The following is a 20,336-nucleotide window of genomic DNA, read 5'->3' on the forward strand; positions in this document are numbered from 1 at the left end:
CATACATACATGAAAAGTTTGTTTCAAACGTTGCGTGTACATTATTCTGCTGAGAGAAGGTCAAAGGTCCAAGTGTGGGAAAAATGCATTATTGATTGAAGGGAGACATTAAATAATAATAATATGCATAGACATATATAATGTATGTTTGTACTTCAATAAGGAGAACTAGTTTTGAATTGACTCATCTATCAATAAGTTTATTTCCACTTAGCTTCAGTGATTTAAAAAGGGCAGGACAAAACACACAACATACCAAAACAGTCTGAACATTTTAGGTGAGCTTTCATTTTGAAACATTTTCTTCTTGTATCCGGTCTTTTTCTGGCTGTGTATTTCCTGCTTGACGCATCTACTTTCCAAATCGGAAACCAAAAAGCTTGACACAAAAACAATGGGGTGGTTCCACTATCTCTTGGCCTTTAGATACCACTGGCTTGATTCACACAGGCTGACAATTACGTGCTTCACTTCCTCAAAATGGATGCAAATGTTGTGCAAATGTTTTATGTAAAACCCTCAGGTTGGGAGGGGACCTAAGTAGTTGAATGTGTAATGGAAAATAGGAAGCACTAAATATAGGGTGTCAGAAAAGGAGACAAATATGCAGTACATTTATTAGATCGACATTTTTATTCTTCACAGCATTATTTTGTCTGCAACAATAAGCTACAAAAAGCTTGGAACAATATGAAAATAACCTCATGAGAAGCTTCTGAGCCCAAACTAGCATGTATTTGTTTCAGTCACAGGATTAATAACACGGAGAATCATGAGTCCAGATGAGATTGCTTGATTTACCCGCAACCAAAGCAGGGGCATTCACACTAGCATACTCCATACAGGTCATTAATAACGAGACAAATAACATGACAAAACACAAGAGCTGAAAATACAGTATGTTTGCAATCTTACAATGATATACACAAACGCTAAGTTAGTCAGGTCATGCCTTTGCTTTAAATATCACTGAACAATGACAGTACTTTGCGCGTCAAGGATCAGTTGTGAAATGAAATGATTGAATTGTAATCTTCAGGGTTTGTTTTACTCACTTCCAACTGATGCCATGAACAATAACTCAGAACATCAAGTAAAAAAAAAAAAAAACATGAACAAAACTAGACAAGCCTCCGTGTCTCCGCACACATTTTGGCGACAATAATCATCACTACAGATTTGATATTTCATCATTAAACCTTGTTTGTGCAAGAGAGGCAGAGAAGATGATTGCACACCACCGCAAAGTGTGACTGTAACAATGCGGCCTCCAGCTGTTTGTCTACATTTTCCAGTGATGATTTATCTTTTAGTTGCGCGATTGTTTGCCGTTAATAGTTTTCATCCAATGGTCAGTTGCGAGGTACAACGCCACTGTGCTTGTGTGCATCTACCGTTCAAAGAAAAGAAAGCACCTACGATATATCTTTACATATTCATATATTACTAAAAAAAAGCTGTAACTTAAAATCAATGCATTTTCCGAATAGTCATCGTATTCTTCAGAATACTACTTAAATATATAATATATAGACAGACCAATCATAAATTCTTCATTATTCAAAGAGCTTTTGTATTAGTGGTTCTCTGGCATCTTCGGTTATGGCACAGTGGTCTCGCTCCTAATGTCTAATTTGCATTAAGGTGAGGGACATAGTGAGATACAGGGACTATGGTATGGTCTATGTTTGTTTCATGAGACCTTACCAGGAAAGAATAAACGTTATGTCTGATACTGGCAAGGTGCCTGACTGTCTTCCTTCCCCTACTTATGAATCCCTTCATTTCTCCATACAGGCTTGGCACTGTGGATTTGATTCGCTTCCACCTGGTCTTTCGCAATAGAAGCCACTTGTCGACTAGAGCTATTTTAATTTGTATTATTATCATTTGTGTTTGCTAAAGAGTCAGGACGCCTTAGACATACCAGCCACTTGGTGGACACTATTACTGAGGAACTCCAGCAAAGTGAGACTCCAGTGACTCTACAGGACAACTGACCAGAGACGTACAGCAGCACCAACACGTCTCACATGTTGGTGTCCCTCCTGTCTTTGTTCGGTGAGGGTTTTGAAGGATCCTTAGCTGCTGCTTTGCCATTGGCTGAGGCAGCAACTTCTGCGCCAGCGACAACGGCCACAACGGAGCGCTTGGTTTGCTCCTCTGCGCGGGGCTCTGGGCTGGGCTGAGCGGGCGGGGGTTGCTCTGCCGGCGGCTGGACGGTCAGCTCCTGCTGCAGCTTGTGGCTCTGCATCAGGCGGAGCTGCACGCGGAGCTCCAAGATGGCTTCCTGCTCCTCGTGGATGGCCTGGTTCAGGTGAGTGTTTTTGTTCTGCAAGGAAATAACACAAAGCCAGTCAACCATCATGTTTTGTTTTATAATGCTCGGGTCCATATTTTCAAACAACACCATGTGGGAAATTCTCAGACTAAAAATATAATTATATAGACCAAGACTAATGTTCTGAGTGTTTATGTGGACTATAATCAGAACTTTACATACTTGCCACAATTGTTAAGATAATTAATGGACTATAGCAAACAATATACGATGGGGCTGCACAATTTAGAAAAATATTTGATAACTAAATTTGACAGTTATTTTAAGATTATTATTCTGATTTGTATTGAAAAGCATAATCATAAATGATGATGGGTCTGTACCACACTTTTTCTTTTGCAAGCCAAGACGTTTAGGCACCACAACAATACTTTTATTTAAAGGTCCCATTTCATGGCCATTTCCACTGATCATAATTCCATTGTTGAGGTCTACTAGAATAGATTTATATTGTGCAATTTTCCAAAATCAATTTGGTTTCTCAAACAGCATCTCTGTAAACTACGTGTATTCACTGAATTTCACTCTCTTCCTTTAACGGCTTAGCTCCAATAGCTCCAGCCCCCACCCTCCCTGTGAGCCCAGTGTGCTCTGATTGGTCGGGACGTTGTGAATCGCACTGAGCTCCGTGGAGGTGTTGTTTCCTTGTTTAGCGATAAACAGCGAAACACAGCCAAACTCACCCTGAGCACACACAAAGTCACAGCCGAAGTAAAAACAATAAGTGTGGCTTGATATTGAGTAAGAAAAAGGTTGATAAACGCTGTGAGAATGGGTCTGCAGAGAGAATTTCGCCGCGATCCCAACTGTCTGTTATCAGCCTGCAGCCAGGGAGGAGAGATCAGCAGAGCTGCATGCACTGAGTGTGTGTGTGAGGAAGTCCGTGGATTGGTCAATTTGGACCAATCAGCGGGGGTTAACGTAACGGCTCCACGGATTGGTCCATTTCGTTCCGGGTACGGTTGACATCATGCGTACCCGGAAGAATCAATGGACAGTGACGTATCTCCAACGAAGCGTTTTCGGGAGGTATTTTCTGTGTTAGAGTTTCACTCGCTACAGGGTGTACTTTGAGGGTTTTGACTCTGCAGACCGTTTACATCAGGGGTGGGGAACCTTTTTCCTCTCAAGGGCCATTTCAATTTTTTCAACATCCTCCGAGGGCCGTACAAATGATTGAACTCTGCTTAAAAATACTAAAATCACAGCCCATTCATTTGGCCTTTCTTTCACGCCGTGCAAAGAAAAAGCAACTCTTAATCCAGATATTTGACCATGACTCGTGCATTCACGTGCACGGTTGTGGCATGACCACCAAAACAGAAAGCATATTGTACACAAGATGTGTGCAAAAGTATTTAGTTTCCTATCCATGTAGACTGATTTAAGTGGGGGGGACCTAACCTCCTCTAGGGGGGTTCTCACCTCCTCCAGTGGGGTCCGGGGGGCATGCTCCCCCGAGATGTTTTTTTAAATGTTGAAGTTAATTTTTTAATATACTCCATTTTGTCCACTAATCAGCACGTAATGTTTGGCTCACCTCCAGTTCCTCGTTTTGCTTCTGCAGGTCTTCCAGGATCATCTGCAGCTCTTCCTCATCTTCACTCTCGCTTTCACTGTCCGACGAATACTCCTCTGTCTCACTGCGCCCCTGCTGCCGACTGAGGAACACAACGCTGGGTTATAATTCAGAACTTTCGTTTCATTTGAAATATATTAAGCATCCAAACATCTTCATTCTTTCCTCACCTCTGTATGTCTGCAATCTCTGCCCGCAGCCTCTCGATTTCCTCCTTCTCCGTGGCAATCTGTCTGCGCAGCACCTGCTCCAGAGAGATCAGCTCCTCCTGCTCCGTCAGGATCTCGTTCTCCTGATTATTCAGAGGAAAACACAACAATTATTCCATCTCAGGTTGGCTTACTTGGAGCTAAGAGCAAATTGAACTGTAGATACAATTAGAATTAGATCATTTATAAAACAATACATTTTTTGTTAGACACATTGTGGAATTTGTGGCTTGGGTTTTTTGTGTGTTTTGTTGACTCACCTGAGCTAAGAGGAGGTTGATGACTTCCTCTTCATTCTCGGTCATTTCCTCTTTTGAAACATCTTCCTTTGAGAGGCTTGCTATCTCCTGGGCGATCTTAGTCTCACACTCCTACAATTCAAAAGGAGGAAAGACAATGAAATAAAGCACTATGTTCAAACTTTCCTTTTTTCCTTGTGAACCTTGCAATGTTCAAACTTTTATCTTTTTACATTGATTAATGTCTATAGAGAGGTGAGGTGCAGCCCATCTACTTAAAAATTATGTATTGAAGTCAATGGAGAGAGAAAACGTATCTTTCGATCCCGTTTTAATTGTGCCATGAATTACACATATGATGTTTGTCAATCTTAACAAATAATTTCCATGTCAAAAAAAGTCACAGTTTTTCGTAAAACTGTTGAAATATAACACTATGAAAAATACGCAACTAGAAAGACTACAAATCCCAGAATCCCGGTCCCGCATGCTGGCTCTTACAGAACCGACTAACTCCCGTTGTGTGTATGTACAGCTCTCAACATGCCCAGACTTGGAGTGATTTTCACCTCTTTTAATACTTTCCCCCTCATTCTGAAAGAAAGAGGTGAAATGTGCCAACGTGACGGCCGTCTTGGTGTGTGGTGCGAGATGGGAGATGTAGTTCATTGAGCGGTTTCAAACAAAAAAAAGTGTTACTACACATTTTAATTTTTTTGACTTGCAAAATTATCTTTTAAATTGACAAACATCATATGTGTAATTCGTGGCACAATTCAAACGGGATCGAAAGATCATTTTTCTCTCGCCATTGACTTCAATTCATACTTTTTTGAAATAAGGTCCCATGGAGCTCCCCCGGAAAGTGAGGGGCTTCGCCTCTCTATATATTGTTGTACTAAATTGCATTATATGGTGAGATGTTTACCTGTGTGCTTTATGTGTATTCACATACAGTTCAAGCACGAAAAAGTAAATAAGTGCAGTGATCTAAAGTAATACAGGTGTAAATATTGATATCATGTTAATAATGCTCCTTTAATTGTAATAGTTATTTTTGTACTTTTGAACAGATATGGTTGCAGATCTCTCACTAACTTTTACCAAAAAAGGAAACAAAAGAACCAAATAAAGATGAAATGGACTGATTTTTGTTTCTTCTCGACATTTCTAAAGATATTGCAACAATTGTGTGTCAAAATCTCATATCTTGACAGCTCCACTTTCACATATATTGGTATGTTTTATCACCTATTGAAATACAAATAAATATATATACACAAATATTGTATCCAGAACCAACCTGGCGCTTGGCCTCCCTCAGTTTGCGTTTCAGAGCAGTCAGGATTCTCTGCACCTCCCAGAGCCGCTCCTCTTTGGACAAGTCCTTCACCCCCGCCTGCAGGTCCCGGTGCAGGCAGTTCAGCAGGAACTCCTGAATCACAAACATATTTATATTCAGTTGTCACTCCAGAGCAACTTAAAATGATCGCAATAAAAAAAGCTAAATGGTCTTAAGTACAGCAATAGCTGGCAAACTGAATTTAAACTGACGTCAACGTCTATGCACAAACCGTAAAGGTCCCCTATCATACTGTTTTTCATCAATATATTATAGGTCTCAGATATATATAAAACATGTCTCTGAAGTGTTTGGCTCTAAACACCAAACAGATCATTGCAGCATTACCCATAATCCCCTCTGTTTCAGCCCTGTTTCCAAAGTGCTGATTCTTTGTCTGTTACTTTAGATGAAAATAAGGAGCCCCTCCCCACGCCCCTCTGAGAGAGATTTGGTTACAAAGAACACAATGGTGCTCTAGGAGGAGATTCAGGTGATAAGGTGGGGGGGGAGGGGAGGGGGTTACCTTGGTTGCTGATTGGCTAATGGTTACACAAGCCAACAAATCGTTATGACATCATAAGGTGGCCAAAATCTGATCAGCTCATTTTCAGACAGGTTTTTATAGAAATGGATCAGGACAAAAAGAGAGAGAATCTTTTTTCCTGAAACTTTCAGAATCTCTTTACACAGAGGGGACACATGTTGATGTATGAAAGACATGAAGAAGTGGATTTTTCATGATAGGTGACCTTTACACATGCATGTCTTTTCCCATGCATTATTTAAAGGCAGACATTCACTAGAAGGAAATCAAATAAGGATACAGATTGAGTTTGTCTTTAGGACTGCCTTTCACAAAATCCCTCATGTAAAGTTGAAGATGGCAGCAGCAGGTGATGCATCTCCACTTTTTGTTTATTTTGCATGATCTGGCATATATGCTGTATATTAAAGGACAGGAACGTCTGGCACATGGAGATAAAATATGAAGTCCTGGTACACTGAGTAACAGAGGCAAAGATAAAGCACTGCAAAAGAAGCAGCTTACTTTGCTAAATTCCTAAATCTACTGTGTCAGACTTTAATCCCTAAAAATAGTGTGTTGCTTATGGACTCTTTAGGCAAGTTGCAGCTTCTCAACGCACAAATTCATGTTTTTAAAAAGTTTGTTTTATCCAAACAAATACTTAAAAACATATTCGAATCACAATAAAAACACAGTGTAAAAAGTGTGAAGCCTGTTTCCTGTCCAGTCTCTGGCTCCAGCTTCATTCTAGTCAGATAGAGAGTGGTATATATCACTGATTAATATTGTATATGTTAAAATGTATAATTTGATATATTATGTGTATATATATATATAATAATCCGTTTTTAGTATTATTATATCATTTATTTAAACCAGCCGTTGTAAAATTGACGTCACAGCCGACAGCAGCTGCTCGTAATTAGAAGGAGAAAAGAATCTCGGAGCAATATTGTTTTTTGACCTTTGAAAAGAAGTGTTTGTATTCATATCTTTTGTAAATAAAATACGTCTCTTTCCTGAGACGTATTTTTGTTGGAGTCAATCTTATTGCTACTTGTGGATATATACACTTTTGGATTAGACAGAACTACAAATATGTTGAACCATTTGGCTGCAGAGAGCCTCACCTGTCGTCGGATCTCCTCCTTGACGCTCTCCTGGGTCTCGGGCAGCGCCGGCATGGTGGCCATGTTGGACCAGCGGAGCGGCCGCACCACCGGCTTCAGGACCACGTCTCCAAACAGCTCCCTCACGTGTGTGAAGAACATGTAGAGAACACGGTTCCCGATCTGAACGCAAGGTAAACAAATAAGTACACACCTGGCACACACTCTGTACACACACACACACACACACACACACAGTCTGTAGACACACACATCATTTAGTCTCGCAGTGTGTGATGTGGTTTGTATGATGTTTGTCAGACTGCAGTAAAACTAAATATATATATTCTCTACCGCACACATTCCTGCATATTGACAGATTTAATTGAACCCGGACTAATTCATGAAGAGAAGTGTTTGTTTAACAGTGGAGTTGCTCCTGCTGCTGTTAGTTCAGAATAAGTGGAGCAGCCACAGAGTGTCCCCTTTGGGAATAAATCAGACTCACTAAACTAGGCCAGCGTTTTAAAGATGAACCGGCTGTTTGATCCAATAAAAGCTCAGTCGGTTAGTTGCTAAGGGGATGTTCGTTATCCTAGAAGTACACTTGAGCATGGTCTACTTTCATTTTGATGGGTAGTTTGCATGTTGCTGTTGAATTTGTGCTTTCTGCAACATGTGTGTGATTTATTCATCCTCTCTGACCTGTATGGTTGGGTTGAGGACGATGGAGATGTTCTGAATATTCATCTTGGTGTCCAGCTCCCGGGTGATGACGTGGTCCATGTGCGTGACGAGCCAGGAGAGGAGAAGTCGGCTCTGCGGCGACACTTCGGCCAGCAGCCTGTGAAACTCCGCCATCTTCTCGGCCTCCACCTGCCGACCGCACGCGTCCTCGAAGCGCTGCGCCAGCTCCCGACCCAACAGGTTCTCCGGCAGCTCGCGCAGGTACTGCTTCAGGAGGCTGGCCACCGTGTGCGGGTCGTACTCCTCCAGGCAGGGGCACTCCTCCCGGTCGTACGCTGCTTTCAACTCATCCACCTTGGACTTCATACCTGAGAGCGAGAGAGGTCGATGTGAGATTCAGTCCAATGTTGAGGTGTGTTCGTCATCGGGGATTAAAGCAAAACATTGTCTAGCTTTGGGGTTTTAAAGCACGTGTTAAATGTGGACTTACAGTGAAGTGGGGATTTAACCTAAACTTTATTTAAGTACTCAAGACCGTTACGGCCCGTCTACACAGCAGCGTTAAAAGATCTTCCAACGCTTCTCTGCCCATTCACTTTGAATGGGGTGACGTCACGTTGCCTCGCTTTTCGCCGAACTGCATTGTGGGGAAGCAAAGCGAAGATTTCCAGGATTTCCAGGATTCAAAAGTTGAACAATGTTCAACTTTTGAGGTGGAAGCGTCAGCCAATCAAATCCCGTTTATGCAAATCTGACAGTACAAGCGCTAGCCAATCAAACCACGTGTAAACTGGGAGAGACATTTCTTCATATTCCAAACGAGAAATGACGTGAGCAAATCACCCGGTTCTTTACGACCAGTAACTATTTACCGGGATACAAACCGGAGGAACCAGGCATGGAGGGAGGTGGCAGAGACAGTGGGTGAAACTGGTAGGTTTTTTGCTTTGTATGTCGGGGGCGGGATATTCATGTGATTGGTTGTTGGTCGCAAAAAATCCCCAAGCTTTCAGACACGCCCACCTCCAAGATTTTCAAGACTTTTTTAACGCTGCTGTGTGGACGGGCCGTTAGTGTTTTAAGGAAAGATGCTTTTGAAGAGCTTTTTTATTTGCAGTTTGTCTTAACCTCATTTCAGTGCAGTCTTTAATCTATTAAATAAAACTGAATACCACTTTTTTTTGCAAAAGCTTGACTGAGTTTTAAGTTTAAATAGTCAATGATCTTCATAACTTAAATTGGTTTGAATTTATTAGCAAAAATACAACAATAAAAACAAATTCTTTAATTTTTCATAGTTAGTGAACCTCCATGATAATTTGCATTTGGTTCATTGACTGTCCCCGTTTACATTTCAAGAAGTCTACAAGGAAATAAATACGTAGCACATGCAGTGTCGAGAATATGGTTTAACATCATCAATGATATGTATAGATTATGTATTGAAACACAATTAAGCTGCTTCTCGCCTGGTGGCATTATTAGTAAGTCTACATACTGACACACTTCTCACTTTTCCCCCCTTGGATTTAAATCCCTGAGTTATCCCTTTTTGCAAATCCACATCTCAAAGGGTGTTTACCTGAAACTCTGTAGATGCCTTCACACTTCATGCCGTAACTCTCGATGTAGTCCAAACACTCTCTGAAGACGGCGGGCAGCTGGAGGCCGTCGTACAGAGCCGTCCTCTTCACGGCTTCAGCGAGAGGCGCTCCAAAGATGGGCCTGAAGGTGGGGACCTCCACCGGGACGGGCTCTGCCTCTGTTGTCGGTTTCTTCTTCTTCTTCTTCTCCTTCCATTGTTTAACCACGTCGGCTGCCGTCAGATCCTTTGATTTCTTATCTTTGGCGGCTTTGTCTTCCTTCGGCGCCTTTTCCTTCTCCTTCTCCTTCTCTTTCTCTTTCTCCTTTTCCTTTTCCTTCTCCTTCTCCTTCACCTTGAATTCCTTCTCCTTCTTCTTGGAGAAGCTGGGTTTCTTGAACACGTGGATTCCCTTGGAGCGCTTCATCTTGGACGGGCTCTCTGCTTCGTCGGCCGAACTGTCCTCCTGGAAGGCGGCGTAGCCCTCCGCTAAGAGAGTAAAGAAAGAGTGGGAAGAAACAAAAATAGGGTTAGATCTGAGGGGAGATACACCCCCGTTTTCTTATCCTCCTCCTACGGCAGAACCATGATAGCAGTGAGACAGAAACAGGAAGGGAGACGAGTGAGAGAGAGAAGATAGCAAAGGAGGGGGAGAACGGGGACTTGGAAAAGAGGTCAGACACAGATTTAGCATTGCTCCCACGGCACCTTTTGCCTCATCAATGTGGAAATGAACATTTGAGTTATATAAGTTCATGTTTTTAATGTGATTCAGGATTCATACACTTTTTCACCAATGATTTTCAATGACCTCTCCATGACCTTTACCTCATTTTTCATGACTAAAAATATTACTCTTTCTCAGCGGTACCCCTGAAACGTTTTTATTTTAAAGGTCCCATGTCATGCTTTCCCGGTTATTACCCGTCCTCTTGTGTGTTATGAAGGTTTTTATGCATGTAAACGTTGTGCAGAGTCACAAACCCTCAAAGTACACCCTGTAGCGAGTAAAACTCTAACACAGAAAATACCTCCCCAAAACGCCTCGTTGGTGAAACGTCATCATGACGTCATCATCCATTTGATTCTTCCGGGTACGTGCTTTCGTAAGCACGTACCCGGAACTAAATGGGCCAATCCGCGGAGCCGTTACGTTACGTCCACGGAGCCGTTACGTTAAGCCCCCACTGATTGGTCCAAATTGACCAATCCACACACAAACTCAGTGCAGGCAGCCCTGCTGATTTCTGCTCCCTGCTGCAGGCTGATAACAGACAGTTGGGATCGCGCGAAATTCTCTCTGCAGACCCATTCTCACAGCGTTTATCAACCTATAAACCGTTTTCTTACTCAATATCAAGCCACACTTATTGTTTTTACTTCGGCTGTGACTTTGTGTGTGTTCAGGGTGAGCTTGGCTGTGTATCGATAAACAAGGAAATCACGGAGGGGGGGGGGGGGGAGCTGCAGCGAGCCGTTTAGTGGAGAAAGTGAATACTGCTGAATACACACACTTTACAGAGATGCTGTATGCGAAACCAATGTGAGTTTGGAAAATTGCACAGTATTTTTCTATTTTAGTAGGCTATACCTCAACAATGGAATTATGATCAGTGGAAATGGCCATGACATGGGTCCTTTAACATGGAACAGGAAAATAAGGTCTGCATATGAAACATGTGGTGCCGATCTAAGACAAATCCAATAGTAGGCTTACTAGCTCCTACAGACTAAATCCACTAGAGGGCGTGATTGTAAAGATCTGTTAAAGTCAGTTAAATGCCATTTTACGTTTCATTACTATACGAAACAGTATTTATTATCGTTATAGTATTACTATTTCGGCGATTAGATAAAACATAAATTATATTTGATGCAACTTTGGTTACATTTCCATGACTTTTCCAAAACTTTGGGAAAAATATTGTTTTCCAAAACTTTTTCAGGGCCTGGAATTAGCATTTTGAATTTCCATGACTTTTCCAGGTTTTCAATGACCGTAGGAACCCTGCTAATTCAATCTGATTCACTGTGTGTTGTAGGAAAGTAATACGAGAGCCAGCTGAAAGGTCAAATTAAAAAGGCAATGATTGATTGACTCACCCTTGTTACGAGGTCAGCATTGTTTAACTGACGATTTAAAAGGCAAGAGTCCTTCAGCGAAAAACTCTTTGGGTCTCCATGCTGCATTAAGTTAAGACATTGAATCACTCACTCAAAGTCTGTAATCCTTGAGAACACTTGCGACTCTCAATGTGTTAGAAGAATTCCTCCGACAATCCTCAAGAAGGAGTTCAGGTCGAACCCTTTTCCTGACAGCTTCACCACAGTCAGAGACAGTTAGTGCCCTCTTTGTCTCCTCTTGTTTTCTCTACTGTGGTTCCCTTTGTTTCACATCGCTGCCCAAAGCACACCTTCACTAGTCTCTGTGGGTGTGCTCTGAACTCTTCCTCTCTCCCACCACATCCTGGTGATCGAGCTAAATACAGACATGGAAATATCCTGGTAATGGACCGTGGACAATGAGCCTGACTCAAAACATTTCTCAGTAAAGGAACATTTGTCAGAGCCAACGGATGGAAAAGTGGAACTGCGATGACCTTCCACAACATTACAATTGTTTTCATTCTCAGCTACTCTAAAGTGACCTGAAGTAGATGACCCGTACTGTATGTACTTGTTAGCTCCCAAATGGGATAGGATAGGGAATGTGAATGTCAACAAACCGAAAAAAATCTGCCACTTCCCTACAGAGCCCCTCCTCCAACACACACGAACGCGCACATGACCAATGAGGGCACGAGATAAGTTTGTGCACAGATGGAAGGCTGACAGGCAGGTAGGCCATCCAGTTATTTTAGCCGGGCCGGCTCAGATTATTGGTCGTGCTTTTTACAGCACTACGGCTTCCACAGATGACTTTTGTTATGTATTTATTGTCAAAGCATTTAAAGAGCAACTTGCAGGTTAGACACACCTGTGAATACATGTGTAGGAAAATGATCAATACACTAGATTTTCAAAAGAATATACAGAAATATACACTACAGTGACATCTGGCGTCGTTTTAGTAAGACATTTTCACTTCCGCATAAAAAAGCCTTCGCACGTGACCTCCCGCGTGTGACGTAACACGGGGGAGAGCGGCCGGTCTAACGTATGAATAAACATGGATCACAAGGCTAGTTTTGACACAGAAGAGGTTGAAAATATATATTTGAATGCATATGATTATAATTATAAGCCTGCTATGCGTCCAAGAGACCAGGAGCAGCCAAGGATTAGAAATGGAGCTGTGGTGTGAGGAGATCCAGTGGAGAACAGAGCAGCTGTCTTGGTGAGTGACCGGCGTTAGCTACAGACAGTTAATGTTAGCTAACGTCACATCACAACATTGTAAAGTTAGCTATCATATATCAGGCTATAACTAAAGTAGCATTGATAATATAGTAACGTTACTGGCAGGACTGTTGATACTGATCCATAACAGAAACTAATGGCAAGTATCAGCCGTATCTCGCGTTACCTAATGCAACTCCACACTACGGTGCTGACCGGAGGGGAGACGCGAGATACGGCTGATACTTGACGATCTGGCGGAGAAAGGTTGTGGAGCCTCCGTTGATATGCCGTTGTAAATGGCTTGATGGAAAGCAGGTGTGTAGTTGGGGAGGGTGCACAACTTATTGCAGCAGGTGAGTGGAGGTTGAGCCGGGAGCCAGGAGTGACAGCCACCACGCCCACACAAACAACACAGACAGGGGGAAACAAACAAACACAAAGGAGACGGCTGGAGCAGTACAGCCACCACAGCGTTACCTAATGCAACTCCACACTACGCCTTACGGTGCCGTGTACCGGAGGGGAGAGAGAGAGAGAGAGCAGCGAAGGGGGGGGGGGAGAGAGATGTAATAAGGTTTCCTGATAAAGCTGTGGAGAGTATGTGCTGCAGGAAGGTGGATGCACAACGCACCCAGGAACGAACGCTAGCTCCGGTCCTTTTCCCGTGAGGGAAACTGTGGACTCAATGTCCTGACAGGCTTGAGTTTGTGCAACCTGCACAAACTCCAGCTCACCATGATTACAAATGGTGAAATGCAATGTAAAACTACCAAAAAAATACCAGCTCACTAAATCACAACCGCTCAAACCAACTACAAACTACTACCGCGGATTGAGCAGAGAACGAGTCCGAGAAAGTTGCTCCCCCATGTGACGTAATATGACGCGTGACGTTAAAAAAAGCAGTTTTTAGTAGCAGAGCTCAAAACGGCTCCTTTCCCTCTGAATTCCTGCCCTTATGTCTCGTAAAACATATCAAATCCTGCGTTAACATTTTTAATTGTAATTTTCAGGCAAGGTTAAGCATAAATGTAGTAAAAAAAAAAACCTGCAAGATGCTCTTTAATGTATTCATTGCTATCGGGATGTTAAGAGCATTCCATGGAATATAACAAAAGGTGTTTCTGAAGTGAACGGCCTACCCCGCCTTTAAAGGCCATGTAATGCATCTAACACAGGTGTTTTTTAACATGTAGTTTAGATATCACCAGAATAAAAATAAATAAAAATGTTTAAAGTTTGGTCATAATTAAATGACATATACGTTAAAAACCGATGTTGGTTCCGAAGTTTGCCGAGTACGCCCCCGATCACTCCCGAACGAGCGGTGACGTCACACGTGGCAAACATTGCCATTTGATCAAATCAGTCCAAATGGCAAGCAACGCGACAACTTCAGACAGCGACAGCGAGAGCGATCATTCAAGCTCAGATTCGGTGGGTTATCTGGATTCAGTTACAGAAGTAGAGAGTGAACCAGCTAGCCTTTCACTTCAAGGCATCTTGCCTTATCAGTACGAGCCTCCTGCCCGGCAATCGAACAACGAGGCAGAAACTTGTGAAAGAGAAGCGGATTCCGCAGCCGGCGAGACTCGAGTCGGCAATACTGAATGGTAAATTCTGTTTTATTTAATTTGACCTGCACTAAATGTCGATCTTAATTTGTCATCTGTTCCTCACACGTCCGGCAGATATTGTTTTTTTTTTAATGTTATGTACAATATTCTGGTGTACATGTCAATGCTGTGAAAGCATGCCCACTGCAGATGAATGTGTATGCTGCAGAGAGATCTGGCAGGTGATGGAACAAATAGACAGTTTGCAACCTACTGACCAGATAGCAGAGTCCTGCATCGGGTCGGGTATCCGCGGGTACCCGACGGGTGACCCGCAAAAAAGGTGATTTGCGGGTGGTATTTTTTCAAACGCTTTTTTCCGGGTTCGCTTCTGGGTAAAACAAAGATGATGCGGGTCCGGTTGCGGGTGTTGCATAATAAATATATTTAAACAATAATAATTTAGTTTAATGTTTAAATCCTCAGACCTCTCCTCCGCGGGACCGAGCATAATCATAACCTCTGCAGCGCATCTATCTGCTGCTGAGCGCACCACATTCTGAATGGCTGAGGTGAAGCTCTCTAGCGGAGAATACACCATTTTCAATAACTCTTCTTCAAGAGCGAAATCCAACGTCTGGGAGGCTTTTGGTGTCATCCTAGATGGAGAAAATAAACAACATCCCAGGCTTTTTGAGCCAAATATGCAACTGCGTGTGTTAATAATTGCACGTTGTCACTGCTTATATATATGCGGGTTCGGGTCGGGTTGCGGTAAAAAGGTAAAAATAATAAAGATATTCAGACGTAATTCATTTTTGGCCTTACTTATTTCACTTCAACTTTTATATATTTCAGTCACTAGGCAAGTTCACTGTACTCTGGTGACATTTAGCTCAAGCTGGCATAACACCTGTAGTAACTTAATTCTGACCCGAGTTTTGTGCACAATCTTCCAGCACCCATGATCAATGTTTATAGCAATCAGGAAACATTCACAGCTCACAACTACACATCGCTTCCCCATCATGAATTGTTAGATAAAAAAAGTTTAGCGAGGTCCGGTTACACATATGTTGAGCGAAAATAGCGGAAGGATACAAAACAAACAATCCAGACGAGGCTGGTGTTTGCCACGTGTGACGTCACACAGCTGGGTTAATGGCTTGCAAGCTTTTCGCTACCGGAGCGGAATAACACGGGAAAGTGGCACACATTTCATGTTATTTGGGGGGTATTTATGGAAAGAATCATTGATGTTGATATGTCAAATGAAGCAGTGGAAAGTGATGAAGCGATTTATTAACACAGAATAACATTTATTTTGGACATTACATGGACTTTAACTGATTTTGCTCATGTGAAAGCTTTGTTAAAGACTGTAATGGAGGATTTCTTAAAATGCTGCCCATCAATCCATAAGTATTCATTTGCATGCGATACGTATACCGACTCGTATATCTGTTGCATGCAAGTTTGACTAAATACTATTTTATAAGTATAAGGTTATTAATCATAGTTAAGGTGTTAATACACTCTAATTAACAGTGTGAAAATGCAACAGAAATTTAGTGATGGGCGGATCAACATAACATCAATATATCCTAGATTGCCATTTACTTGGTTAATTCTTGCTATTTCAAACATTTTGTACTCCCAATATGCATTTTATTCTATTTTGTTATGTTCATTCTAAAAAAGTATGAATAAGTCTAAATAAATAGTAGGATTAGGATTAGATGACTCAGACTTTTAGCACAAAGTCACTTAGTAAATTCTTCCCTGAGCTTTCAGCCCTTTCTCTAAGCTTTGACAAAGATTTAAAAATAGCTTGCAACATTTGTCAGTAAGTGAAAGTGCCCATAATAAACCCTCGAGCTGAAATGACAAGATCTTACTTCTCTTCTCCTTCTTCTTGAACTTGTTCTTCTTCTTGCTGTGCTCTTTGTCGTCGTCTGAGACGTAGGCGTCCGGGGCCTCGTGGTGATGTCCATCGTGCGGCGGCGAGGGTTCTCCGGTGCGGTACAGCCCGGGGAACTTGGTGGGACTGATCTCCTCGGAGCTGGGGGTGCGCGCCACGCCCCCGGGGTGCTCCGCCCGGCGCTGCTCTCCAGGGCTGCTGCTGCTGGGGGGCAGGAAGCACTCAGTCATGGCTGCTGGGGCCAAATCACTCCTCCGACCGGAACATCACCTCTCCATCACACCTGCAGGGGGCGGGACAAGAGATTATATTAAAACAACCCTGCTTTGGACTTCTCAAATGATCCGGGTTCAGCTTGCGTACATATACTTTATACATTCCTCCCGCTTGTTGTTAACATGCTATCTGAGTCTTAGGTATGAGAGAGACAGTGGCCGAGTCTCTGAGTTTTTATGGATTTTAGTATTTGTTGGGAAAATACTGAATGTACTCTTTTAATATCAGAGCACACATGATAACAAAGGCCCTACGTAGCTGTGTACATAACAGCATGTGTGATTACCTAGAAGAGCATCAGGACTGTTTGAGGCATACGATAGCTATGTGATTAACATGATGATTCAGCCTCTATGGAGAGAGACATATGACAAGCATGATCATTTCTGACGTGGAGCTAATCTGAAGTAAACTGCTTTGAACCGGTATTCCTCCATCTTGTGACTGTGTAACTCTCTCTCTTGTATATCAGCATGTGAAGGACACTGCTCAGGAACTAGTTGTACCAAGCTCTGTATGTGATGACTACTTCCATTCTTGAGAGGATAATAAATACATGTCTCCTGATATTGAAGTTCAAGCAAACCCGGTGACGAGTGATATTTTTCTAACACCCTTCATTCGACTTCTCAAACGATCCGGGTTCAGTTTGCGTACATATACTTTAAACCAAGGTGCCCAATACGTTGATCGCGATCGACCGGTCGATCGCAAGGGTAGTGTGGGTAGATCGCATGGCATTGAAAAAAGACTAAGAAAAAAAAAAAAAAGTTCAAAGTTAGCCTTTCATCCATCCTTACTATGGCATTTGCCCCTTGATTGACGTACAGGTAAGCCAGTCTGAGTTGTATTGTGCCATACAGGTTCATGCAGTTATGAGGGGGCCTCACCTCCTCATCCGAAGGTCCACTAGCAGCCCCCCCCCCGCTAGGTAGATCACTTGGGCGTGGTCATTTTAAAAGTAGCTCCCAAGCTGAAAAAGTGTGGGCACCCCTGCTTAAACCTTCCTCCCGCTTGTTGTTAACATGCTACCTGACTCCTAGGTATGAGAGAGATAGTGGCCGGGTCTGTGGGTTTTTATAGATTTTAGTTTTTGTACATTTATTTTTGTGTGGACGTGTTGTAATAAAGATTGTAATTGAACATACAAAATATATAATGAACTGAACGTTAAGAAATAGCCTTAAGGTAGTATTTTTCATAAAGATGTGATTAATCATTTGAATCGAAATTGAATTCAAAAAGGGTTGAACAATAGATGCATTTAAATGAATACATTAAACAGTTATTCTGGCCCTGTTATGAATCTGCTTAGCACAACGGAGGTGGCTTATAACTGTATAAGAGGACATTATAGCACCACACATTTAAATTACAATATTAAGAAGAATTTTTAAACGAAAATCCACACATGTTCTCAGCGGTATGTGCCTCATCAAATACAGTGTGGGCTTCAAAAAGAAAATATTGAATCCAAAGTTAGATCAGGACGACAATGGCGTTGTGAAGCAATTAAACACATTGAGAAAAGTGTAACATTGTAACAAATCTCAGAGTTAAAACTGTGATAAATAAATATATAATCCATTCCTGCTTCTTCTAGTTTTGACTGTATGAACAGATCAAATGCAACAATAACGTCTACCCACCAGATGGTGCTCTGCCATATGAATTTCCACACAATTCGACTTCTCATTCAGTCAATTCTAACAACCTATTGCCAGCTAAATCAAAACTACTCTAATATTATCATCCATTCCAGTACAATGATTGCATGCATACTAGTGAAATAATTACATGTATTCTGATGCAATGTAATCTTATTCTAGTGCAAATCACAAGGTATATATTTAATGTATTTTAAAACTGTTGTAGCTGCTTTTCTGCGGTAGTTCTTTGGCTTATACAGTGGTGTTTTCTTGCGTCTTCTAACTCTCCTGATCAGGACTAACACCACCATTTCAACGAATACTTTGCAATGATAAAAAAAAAAAGGCTCAGCTGTCAGTGTGTACATGTTGTAGGAAGAACATTCATTTACATAATCACTGCAAAGGGTGTGGTGTGTTTATAAAAAAAAGAAGCTGCATTTACTTTGCTAATCACTGTAATATAGTTCCTCAAACTGACAGTAGATGGAAGATATCATCTTACATATCAATACCATACATGTAAGTGGTTTGGCTTCAAGACAATCGCTGCACTACCTAAAAGACACAGGTGATAAATGATACAAAAATAACAGCTATTTGTTTCCTAACACTGACTAAATTGAACTCTGGACACCCAGCTGTTTATTAAGCCTGCCTGACATCTTAATATGCATTCGCTTTGGGCAAATTATCCTCACTATTTATTATCCTGTCCTGTTTATATAACACTTGTGTTAACACAACCACTCACATATCACCACCTTGCTGTTAAAATACGAAGTTTAATCCCTGCACTGAAGTATATAGGTAAATTGACATACATAACATTAAGAAAGTAGAAGCTCTCCTCTGAATGGAGGGGCCCATCATGCTAACGTCAGTTCAGCTAACCTGCTAAGCTAGCTCATTAGCCAAGCTGTACGTCACGATTAAAGCCGCTGTTTCCATCAGACAAAGCCAACATAAGATCAAAAGTAAACTACATTTGCTTAACTGTATTTCGTAACCACTGTACTGTCATTAAACACGCAAAACACAAAAGACAAGAAACTTTACCAAAAACTATCCCGTTCGGTCAGTTTCAGAGTGGAGCTTCCGCTTGTCTGTATTCTAAATAAACCCATCTGCGCTTGCGCGAAAGCCGAAATGCATGATGGGTGGTGTAGTTCGAACGGATACGTTTGTTTTCTTCCTTTTTAGGGTTTATTGGTGGTCGGCAACCAACGATTTTGTGCATCAACGCCACCTGTTGGACAGGAATGTGGAGCATTGGAATTTGCAAAAAATAGAATAAAAAAGGATAAATTATACAGAACAAAATACATTTTCTCAATCATATCTGTTGCTTTAAAGAAATTACAAGAAGATTGTATATTTATTTTGTACTATAATGTTCGCCGGTGTAATAAGGCTTTTTTCATAAATGGATCCTGACATTAATAACCTTATTTGTTGTCATACCTGATAAAGCCTATTAGTACTCTTGTTTGGTTTAATCCTGTGTTTCCTACTCTCAGATCATTTCTGTTTTAGATGCTTTGGAATACTGGAAAGATGTTTTCCTGTTTCGCTAAAGTGTCATTATTTTAAGCTTTGCTAAACTGTATTTGTATGTCAGTTAACTGTTGTTTTACAGTAGCGAGTGAAAATTGAAACATTTCATACACAATATCCTGCCTTCATGCGACTTTGCTGACCTACCTTGGTTCTCTCGCCACAAATGTATAGTCTATGTAAGTTTCCTTAACCCAGAATAATCTGGAATTAATGAAGAATGTTTAGGCTGTGGTCTCATTTTGATCTTAACCACAAGTGTGATGTTATACAAGCCTGCGTACAAGCGAAACTGTCAAACAATGTTTTGAAAAGCAGCTATCATCTAAATTTGGTGAAACCACGTGCTATTCTGAACCATCTGTACTTTCCCAAACTCTGCGGTTACACTCTGTAACCTGGTGGTCATCCGGACACA

General features: G+C 41.7%; 1 protein-coding gene across 1 annotated transcript; it reads right to left on the reverse strand.

Annotated features, from left to right (window-relative positions):
• Window positions 1–610: 610 nt before the first annotated feature.
• ralbp1 (ralA binding protein 1) lies at window positions 611–19,543 on the reverse strand. Its single transcript, XM_079649612.1, has 10 exons — window positions 19,421–19,543; window positions 16,414–16,719; window positions 9,618–10,106; window positions 8,054–8,403; window positions 7,370–7,531; window positions 5,672–5,803; window positions 4,390–4,500; window positions 4,091–4,212; window positions 3,882–4,002; window positions 611–2,332 (listed from the first exon to the last, which is right to left on the reverse strand). Exons 2-10 carry the CDS (start codon window positions 16,664–16,666, stop codon window positions 2,030–2,032), a joined length of 2,043 nt encoding a protein of 680 aa, XP_079505738.1. The 5' UTR covers window positions 16,667–16,719; window positions 19,421–19,543; the 3' UTR covers window positions 611–2,029.
• Window positions 19,544–20,336: the final 793 nt, after the last annotated feature.

Source organism: Notothenia rossii (assembly GCF_949606895.1).
Source record: "Notothenia rossii genome assembly, chromosome: 9".
NCBI classification, from domain to species: domain Eukaryota; kingdom Metazoa; phylum Chordata; class Actinopteri; order Perciformes; family Nototheniidae; genus Notothenia; species Notothenia rossii.

Excerpts from the sequence above, each read along its gene's own strand:
- ralbp1 (XM_079649612.1), bottom strand. The coding sequence starts at position 16,666 with ATGACTGAGTGCTTCCTGCCCCCCAGCAGCAGCAGCCCTGGAGAGCAG. Across the intron at positions 8,404-9,617 it reads AGGCATCTACAGAGTTTCAG|GTATGAAGTCCAAGGTGGAT; the intron begins GTAAACACCCTT and ends TCTCGCTCTCAG. Across the intron at positions 4,213-4,389 it reads TCAACCTCCTCTTAGCTCAG|GAGAACGAGATCCTGACGGA; the intron begins GTGAGTCAACAA and ends CTGAATAATCAG.